This window comes from Cotesia glomerata, linkage group LG8 (assembly GCF_020080835.1).
Source record: "Cotesia glomerata isolate CgM1 linkage group LG8, MPM_Cglom_v2.3, whole genome shotgun sequence".
NCBI classification, from domain to species: domain Eukaryota; kingdom Metazoa; phylum Arthropoda; class Insecta; order Hymenoptera; family Braconidae; genus Cotesia; species Cotesia glomerata.
This window is the reverse complement of record NC_058165.1, coordinates 17,863,736-17,873,633: the sequence shown is the minus strand read 5'-3', so window position 1 is coordinate 17,873,633 and position 9,898 is coordinate 17,863,736. Positions and strand designations below refer to the sequence as shown.

Here is a 9,898-nt window from a genome sequence, read left to right as displayed (position 1 = left end):
TGTGCCGCTTGGGTAATGCTTTTTTTAATATAGCAAGCTCAATTAAATTTTTTACAATTAAAAATTAATTTCTTTCCCAGTATTTATAAAATATTGCAATATAAATCTTCTTTTTATATGGTAGTAGGTCGTCCAAAAGTCTAAAAAAAAAAAAAAAAAACAATCAATTCAATCTAATGATCGGAACCAGCCTCAAAGGAGACTCGAGTCATGAACAACGGCTCAAAATCTGGTCATACCAGACTGAGAGCTGAGTCTCAGTCCAGCCTTTAAGTAAAACCTTACATCAGATATGACCCAAATTTTGGCAAATTGAAGTTAATCTAAAACTCAGTCAATGATCAAATTTGATGATTCCCACCTGAAATGACAGTTTAAATCTCACTTTCGATACGTTAAAAACATTAAATCTACGACTTGAACATTCAATACGTTCAACTGACGATTTTAACGTTCAATACGTTCAACCGACGATTTGAACGTTCAATACGTTCAACCGACGATTTGAACGTTCAATACGTTCAATCGACGATTTCAACGTTTAATACGTTCAATCTACGTTTTATTTTTCGACTCGGAAAAATTGAGAAAATCTGAAGATGCTTATAGATAAACTAACTATATCAATTCTTGAGAAAGACTGACACCAGAAGCATGCTAAATATACTTGTGCAAGACTTGCTCAAGATCAAATGTTTTCGAATGACCGCTCGCATCATTCTACCCCTCCTACATTTAATTAATAGAACACTAATTAATCGATCATAATTTTTTTTCTTTATTTTCTGGAGTAATTACAGTACAAATATAAATGATGAGTAAATAACAATAATTATAAGTATGAAGCCGAAAAATTTGCTGTGTATAATATTTTTTAGATTATAAATATAAAAATTAAAAATTATAATTAATATGTCATAAGCTGTAAAAGGATTAATGAATAAAAATAACACAAATTGTCACTCAAAAATAAAAAATTTATTAAATAAATTTGCTCAAAATTACACAAAACAATTATGCACATAAATGTTAAGATTTAATGGTATTAACGTTTCAAATTATGAATACTAAAAACGTATTTTAGACCTCAAAAATTTAATATCAATCATTTCACGCAGTTATTCTTCAAAGATTTTCAGTAAAATCCAATATGTATACGGATACACATCAACACAGACCACAAAATCTTTGTGATCACAAACGAGAGCTGTTTTACCGACAGCCGACATAGAAACGATACCCCGTAGGTGAAACTTCTGGAAAACCTCAACAGCGAGGCCAGTGCCACGGTCGCTATTACACGGGCCGCTGACGCCATTTTGTGACTTGGAGCAGAAAGTGTTGCCAGTAATGAATTCCTGGAGTTTTCGGGTCTTTTTCGCGCATTTTTTTGGAGAAATTATCGGAGCTACGTGCAACTTTGCAACTGAAGATTCCTCGACGATTTCTCGATCTTCCTTTGAAGCTGGAGTCTTGTCCCCCCACCCGGCGACGTACCCACGTTCTTCAACTGGACCAAATCTTTGTTCAAAGTCTGTGTGGATGCACAGATGACGGACAGTCGGCCTGAAGCGAACACTTCTGGAGAGTTTTAAAATGGCGAGATCGGCTTCGGAAGTTAAGCCAAGCTTGTAGTCGGGGTGGACATCGATTAAAGACACCTCGTAGTTGTCGGAAAATGGTTCCTCCCATTCGTCCAATCGGTAGCGGCCCAAGAATACGAGCAAGAAGTTCAGGGTTAGTTTGCGGTCTTTATAATAGGTGCAGTGAGCAGCTGAAACAAAAGATCACTTTTTATGATTAGAACAAATTATTCAAAAGTTTGTATTTCATCTTTGAAGTTTGATAAAAATTTAACAAAAATTTTTTTTTATGTCTTCGGCTACGGAATCTCAAATTAGGGTCTTCAAGCTTTAAAATCATGCATCATACTCAATATTCACTCCAATATTCCGCCTAATTTTCAGCGCTCCCAAAATAGACTCCAAAATTATTCTCCATCAAGATTGCAAAATAAGTTTATTTATCTTTAAAAAAACAAATTTATTTACCTGTCAAGATATGCCTGTTACTAATAAGAGTCCCCGAGCAGTGAAACTTGGAAGTAGTGTTGGTGATATAAATGGCTGCTAACCACGGCCATTGTCCTGGTCTCAATCTAACATTATCCTCAAATTCAAAATTGTCATCTGAATTTATGTGACCGCATCCTTTTGACAATTCATCCAACTCTTTCCTAAAAAAAGTCTCCGGGCCTTCTGGCTCGGATAATTTCAGTATCTCATCGATAGATGGTGCTTCAGTAGTTGAAGTAGTTGATATCGCTGCTGTAGTTGAAATAGGTAGTGAAGCTGGGTTGAATTGCGGAGGTAACAGATTATGCTTCAATTCTACTACTCTTGCAAGTGGATCTGAAAATATAGAAAGATTCTTTTAGTATATTCACTTCTCACGAAATAAAAGTAAAAAGTTTTATAATTACCTTTTTCTAAAACGCATAATGGTGTATCATCAAGTGATATAAAGACTATATGAGGAATTGTTTGAAGCATAGGAAAGTGAACGATATAGACCAGTGATTTGCCACTCGTTATTCTGTCCATAGTTTCAGCTAGTGGCCACCTTAAATTAATCCATCCTTGGTAATCCTGAAAATTTTTTAATTTAATATCAAATTATTATCTAGTTATGACACGGGAAAAAATTTCTGGGAAAATTTACGATACAACCATTATAAAGCTGGACTATACTTCTATTACTATTAATTGTCAAATATTTTAGAAGAAAAAATTAGGATGACGGTTGACCCCAAAGGCCATCCCTGCTACTTTCCGCTCATTTTGTTTTTAAATTAAGCGCTCAAAACTATACATTACGTTTTTGAGCTCTTCGAGCTCAAAAATATTATTTTTGTGTCAATTTGAGCTCTTCAAGCTCAAAACTCTAATAGCCGTTTAATAAAACACAATTTTTTGAATTTTCAAACGGCATTAACTTTTTAATGAATGAACCGATTTTCACGAGGTTGGCGGTATTCGACGGAGTTTTCGAAGTTCCATCAAAAATTCTCAAGTTTAAATCGATCGAGCCAGGAATTTTGAAGTAATTCCGAAAAAACACTTTTTTCGGTTTTCTTTCGACAACGATCTCACGAACGAATCAACCGATTTTGACCGGGTTTGCGGTGGTTTTTTATCTTAAGAGCTGATCAAATTTTGGAATTGATCGGTAAAGCCATTTAAAAGTAATTCCAAAAAAACCACCTTTCAAAAATTTTTTTTGTAGTTTTTTTGAGATTTCTCAAAATCTAATGGTTCGAATCGGTCTAAATAGTATTCAAAATCTAAGTTTGGTCAAGTCCTCTCGAATGGCACCAACCGTGATTAAATCACTCAAGCCGTTCAAAAGTTATAAGAGGGTCACACACACACACACACACACACACACACACACACACACACACACACACACACACACACACACACACACACACACACACACACACACACACACACACACACACACACACACACACACACACACACACACACATACACACACACACACACACACACACACATACACACACACGCACGCATTCTCCCTAAAGGGAAGAAGCCACCGGACGAGCCATCATCCTACCGACCACTCTGCATGCTGGATACAGCGGGTAAGATATTAGAGCGTATAATGCACCAACGAATAGAAGCAGCCGTCGATCCATTCCTAGCAGTAGGCCAGTATGGTTTCCGGAAAGGACGATCAACGCTGGATGCGATCAACCTGGTGGTCGATACAGCTAAGGAGGCAATCGCTGGAAAGAGATGGGAACGTGGCAGAAAGAAGTATTGTTTAGTGGCTGCCTTGGACATCAAAAATGCCTTTAATTCCGCTAACTGGGACTGCATCATGCGAGCTCTCGAAGATAAAGAAGTGCCAGGATACCTGCGCAGAATGGTAGCAAACTACTTTACAGACAGAGTCCTCAAATATGACACGAAAAACGGTCCAAGGGAGTACGAAATAACTGGAGGAGTGCCACAGGGCTCGGTTTTGGGTCCTTTGCTGTAGAACATCATGTATGATGGTCTCCTGAGAGTTGCATTACCATCAGAGGTGAAACTTGTTGCACATGCCGATGATGTAGCGGTAGTGATTGTCGCGAAACACTTGGAAGAGATCAATCTGGCTTTCGGTATCACATTTAGCCGGATTAACCTTTGGATGGAGATGATGAAGTTGGAGTTAGCCAAACACAAAACTGAAGCTGTGCTCATCACCAGCAGAAAGATCGTAGAAAACATCAAGCCGACTTCTCAATGTTACACAGTCTTTCATGAACAGAATCCATATCAGCTTTTCTAGCTTTACTTAAATCCTTAATTGACTCAGCATTTGTTTTAATATTAACAGTCAATTCTGCCAATTTAACAGCTGTAACTTCCCGAAACTCCTGAACTTCACGCAATTTCGTATTCAAGTTCTCAAATCTTTCATTCGCTAAAATTTCTGAGCGACAAAGTTTCTCCATTACAAGTGTCACTTTCTCATCAAGCGACTTTTTGGTCCAGTCTACGGGTAAGTGCGACATTGTTGGTGAGTTGACAGATGGAGAAAAGACTGAATCAGTACTTGGAGACAGTGGAGAAGTTGGAGTTCTTGGAGACTTCAGGGATGAGGTTGGCCCGCGAACCAAGAACGTGCGCTCAAGTGGAAAAGAACTTGCAGACTTAAAACTAGAAACTGAGGAGGTATTTGAGCCAGCGGATTTTAGAGAGGTTAGTCTTATTGTTTTTGTATCCAGATTTTCTAGGAGATGGCTTAACTGTTTCCTGCAGCAAACAGTAAGCGGCCTATTTTTTATATAGTCTCGTGCACAGCCTGGATGAAAATGCTGATGACAGATGTTACAAATAACAGATGATTTAACAGGCCTCTTGCATTTAACATATATATCAGACGCTAATGGCATACCAAGGATACCGTAATATGACCTTAAAAATGACTAGACAATTTTAACGTTAAGTTATAAATTACTAGTCAGATACTGGACAAATAACCAGTTTAAGGTGTCAGTTTAATGTAAATACTATCCTATGTACACACACTATATGTGTCTTTACTACTTTACCGACGACAACAAATTGATGCCTCTTATAGTAATTTCGATGGTAGGTTACCGACCGGGTAGTAAGCAAATTGATGTTACGTGGTAAACATCAAGTGTGTTTAAACTTCAATTGATGTTATCTAAGCTATCAGTCCACAATTTCACGAGACACTGAGAACCTAACCTCTTCAATGTTAAATAGATTTTTAATTAATTATCCAGCAATCCACAAGGCACAAATAAATGAAATTTATACATTAGCTTGTAGATTGCAATTTAGAGCTTGCAATAATTCTGAAACAGAAAATTCCCAAAGGCAAAAAACAGCAGAAATATGTTCTAAATACAGAGCAAAAAAGTAGCGTGTTTATGTACTTACAGAGAGCAGAAGATTAGAAGATTTAGACTTTATTTATGCCAAGGCACAGGCCAAATGGCAATTTAAATACAAAATATTTTCATCTTAGAAGTTAATAATATTAAATGTAAATGTAAGTACATAATTCTTAACCTAAATTTTAGAATAATATTGCAAAAATAATATTTTAAATTTACTTTCTTTCAAAAACTTTTAAACATTTTAAACTTTTTTAAACTGATTCGACTATTGTCTCAATTTAAATCCTTTAATTAGTATAAAAAGTACTATAATCAACAAATTTAATTTATCAATTGTTTAATTTATCAACTGTCTAAATTTAGCAAATAGTCAAAAACTTAATTTTTGAAGACTTCAATGCTACTCGAATTTACAATTTCCTCAGGTAGTTCTTCCCACAGGCGTATCACAGTTACCATAAATGAATGAATGCTCCATATAGGTAGTAGCAAAATGAGGTAATTTGAAAAAAGAATGTTTTTTAGCTGCTAACCTATTGGAGCGTCTGGTATCAATGTCTTCTGTGAACAGGTCTCATAAGTAATTGGGTTTCCCAACTTGAAGTAGCTTGTAAAAGTAACAACTCATGTAATACATTCGTCGATACTTCACCGATAGCCATCCCGGCTTTCGTCAATAAAGTGTAATATGCTCATCTTTCTTGAGATCAAAGATAAATTTTATTGAGCAGTTCATTGCACGCTGAAGTTTTAAATTGCTGTCAAATGATGAATCTATCAATGCAACAGTACAATAATCAATGAGCGGAAGGATGGTTGCAGATACTAATAATTTTCTGATAGGAGTTGAGAAGATGTTTTTTCTAACTTTGAGACAATGCAGAGCTGAATTCACTTTACTGATTGTTTGAGTAATGTGATAGTTCCAAGATAAGTTTCTACTTATCTTGGATAAGTTAAATCAAACGTTAATCAAGTTTAGCAAGATCAGAAACACAGTTTATTTTAAGAATTTCAGAGCCGTTATCTCTCTTCACAAAAATCTGTCCGCTTGTCACCCAAACATACTTGAACTTTTTTAATTTAGCCTTTTCTTTAGTTTGTAAAAGCAGTTTATATATCTCAGGCAGTAAAAATTCATTGACGTATATAGCACCTTTGAAGTTTTGATCAACATAGTCCGGAAACACAATTTTAGCTAAAAGATTTTTTGACTTGCGATTCGAACTTATAATGAAATCACGTACTCGAGAAGACTTCAAAGCAACAAGATAAGAATAATTAACCTTATCTTGTCTCGGTCTACTTTTATTTTGAAATTCGCGAACGCTCAAAACGTCACTGACCAGATGCGGCAACTCTAGGGCATTTAAAACAGCAGACTGAATTTCAGAAGGCGATAAATTATCAGCCACCGAATTGGGAATACCTGCAATTACCAACTCAGTTGTACTTCCTGATAGAGATGAAGTAGACGAAGTTTCTCTGTTTTCAAGATTGACTATCTTGTTCAGATCTGCTAGATTATTATGCATTGTATTCATATTAGATTTATAATCTTCTTTTAATTTTTTAATTTCCGAGTTCAACTCCGAAATTGACTCAGCATTTGTTTTTACACTAATCTTAACTTCCGAAAGGTCAGCCACAGTAGCAGCTTGTGAATTTTTGAGATCAGTAATTTGCGTACTAAGATCTTCAAGTTTCTTATTCACTGACATGCTCGATGATAGGAACTGTTCCATCATAGTTGTCATCTTATCATCAAGTGACTTTTCAAACCAGTCTGAAGGTAGCTGCAACATTTCTGGTGATGGAATAGATGAATGAAACACTGAGTCTGGACCAGGAGATATCGGTGTATTTGGTGTGACGGGTGATTTCAATGAGGTTGATACACGAGCTGTGGATAAGCGAACAAGTGAGGTAGATCCACGAGCTTTAAATGTATGATCAAGAGGTGAAGAGCTGGCAGACTTGAAACTAGAAACTGAGGAGGTGTTAGAGCTAGTAGATTTTATCGAAGCAAGTCTCGTTTTTGCATCTAAATTTCCCAGGAGATAGTTAAATTGTTTTCTGCAACAATCAGTGAGCGGCCTGTTTTTTACATAATCTCGTGCACAAACAGGATGAAAATGCTGTTGACAAGTGTTACAAATAACAGATGATTTAACAGGTCTCTTGCATTTAACACATGTGTCAGGCACCAATGGCATAACCAGAAGATTGGAAGTAAAATTACTTCTCAATACACACACTGTTGGTACTTTGTAAATTCTCAGGCCGTAACAATTTGATGCTCAGAACACACTGTAGATCTTTTATAAGTTCTTGAACTATAGTAATTTGATGCCAAGAGTCAATTTGATAACAATTTACCAACAGAGCAGTAATCGAATGGATGATATCTATCGAACCTGGTAAACCTCAAGTGAGAGTTGACATCAACTGACGCTAATTTGGCTAACAGCCCACTGCATACTAAAACCACTGTCAACTTAACCTCTTCAATGATGAGCAATTTATATTTAATTATTTTGCAATCCACAACGAACAAATAAGGAAAATTTATATGTCAATCTGCAGATTGCAATTTGTTGCTTGCAATATTTCTGAAACAAAAAATGCCCGGGGGCAATTTACAGCAGAAAAATATTCCAAAGACAGAGCGAAAAATTAAGCGTGTTTATGTACTTACGGAGAGAGAGAGAGAGAGAAAGAGAGAGAGAGAAGTTACTTTTCGATGCTAGTGCGAGGTAAATTAACTAAGCTATAGATTGTCAGAAATCGTATTCTTTGTTTGCTGCTCGAAAATCCAACTTTCGCGGCTGATATGACAAAAAACTATTTTTCGTTAAATATGGGCTTAGTGATCATTTTGATTCACTTAAACTCAGAAAACTGATAAATTAATTTGGTCAACCCGGACCGGGAATCGAGCCCGAATCTTTTGGTTACGCACCAAGGGATCTTTGAGTTAAGCTATCTGAGACATCGTGTGTATTAACTTTTCATAATTTTTTGGTTATCACGATAACTGAATAACAATTACTAATATATAGTCTCTACAACTATCTATTATTAGTTATTAAAACTAATCCATAGTTCATGTAACTACAAAAAAAAATGTATAGAAATAATATGTGTAAGATGAAAGCACCAATTATTAACACTACAAAAGAGACATGGTTAGGACTTCATTTTTTTTTAACATATTTAAAATTAAGATTGTTCAATTTTTTGTTTTACATTATATTAATTAATCTTTTAAGAAACAAAATTAATGCTTTTTAATAGTATTTCGTCAAGTTTAATAATTAATTTCAATCGACCAAATCAATCATTCGGATGCACCAATTATTGACAGGCTGATAAATCGATTGATCCAACTAGTGACATACCGTTGCACCAATTATTGACACCCTTAATGCGCACGCGTCACCATTCATCTGATCTAAATACAATAGCTGCGTTCAGGTTTACTAAGTTCTGAGCAGGGCTAACTTTATCTACCAAAAAATTAATTTTAGACATACTTAAATAAATATACATTGCATTATTTTATTATAGATTTTTTAAAAAAATAATATAGTTACTTTAAGTTGCTACTACAAGATATGCTAAAATCTGCCAAGAACTTAGTAAACTTGAACGCAGCCAATAAGTCAAGCCTGAAAAGAGAGGTTACAGCGCCGTATAAACTCACCTGTCAATATCAGATCCAGCCTATATTTTGTGTACCAATTATTGACACCAATTATTTTATAATTAACAACCATTCAATTCAATGTAAATATCCGATATTGTTAATTGTTAATACTTAATTTATTTATTATAAAAAATGTTTAATTTGATTAGTTTAAAAAATAATTAAAAATCAGCTGTTAATTTGAGTGCTTACCTAACCAAAATAGTTAACATATTTTACGCTGACGCGTTTCAGAATACTAGAGTAAACTTTATTATTTTAATTAATGAATATCATATATTTTTCTCGACTATTAATATTTTTTAATTCTTAAATTATAGTGATTGTATAAAAAAATCAACGATTGTTATTAATACTGTCGATAAATAAGATATAAAATAAAATCAGGTGTCAATAATTGGATCACTGTCACTAATTAGTGCCTTTACCTTACTTTTTAATTTTCCATACGTTTATTTTATTATACTTACATCCATAAATTCTTCTCTTGTTTCATAAAGAACCTTTAGTGTTAACCCTCGAAAATTCTTCGGTGGATCAGGGATATTAATTTTCGCCAGTAATTCTTTTCTCAGCGGATGTCGTATATAGGATACTATTTTCGAACATAGTGAGTAATTATAATTACATTTCACTGTAGTTATTTTAATTATAAAAACAAAAATTAATAACTTATAAACTCCCGACATTTTTAAAATTAAATATCAATAAAATTTATTTAATTTAAGGTATTTTGAGCA

General features: G+C 34.6%; 1 protein-coding gene across 1 annotated transcript; it reads right to left on the bottom strand.

The window, feature by feature from the left end:
• Positions 1-1,118: 1,118 nt before the first annotated feature.
• On the bottom strand, positions 1,119-9,785 carry LOC123270188 (serine protease gd-like). Its single transcript, XM_044736132.1, has 4 exons — positions 9,629-9,785; positions 2,483-2,648; positions 2,052-2,411; positions 1,119-1,774 (listed from the first exon to the last, which is right to left on the bottom strand). Exons 1-4 carry the CDS (start codon positions 9,632-9,634, stop codon positions 1,119-1,121), a joined length of 1,188 nt encoding a protein of 395 aa, XP_044592067.1. The 5' UTR covers positions 9,635-9,785.
• Positions 9,786-9,898: the final 113 nt, after the last annotated feature.

What these genes read in the sequence shown, in the direction of transcription:
- LOC123270188 (XM_044736132.1), bottom strand. An exon ending in ATTATGCGTTTTAGAAAAAG is followed by an intron (nt 2,412 to 2,482) that starts GTAATTATAAAA and finishes CTATATTTTCAG; the next exon opens with ATCCACTTGCAAGAGTAGTA. An exon ending in TAACAGGCATATCTTGACAG is followed by an intron (nt 1,775 to 2,051) that starts GTAAATAAATTT and finishes CTTTTGTTTCAG; the next exon opens with CTGCTCACTGCACCTATTAT.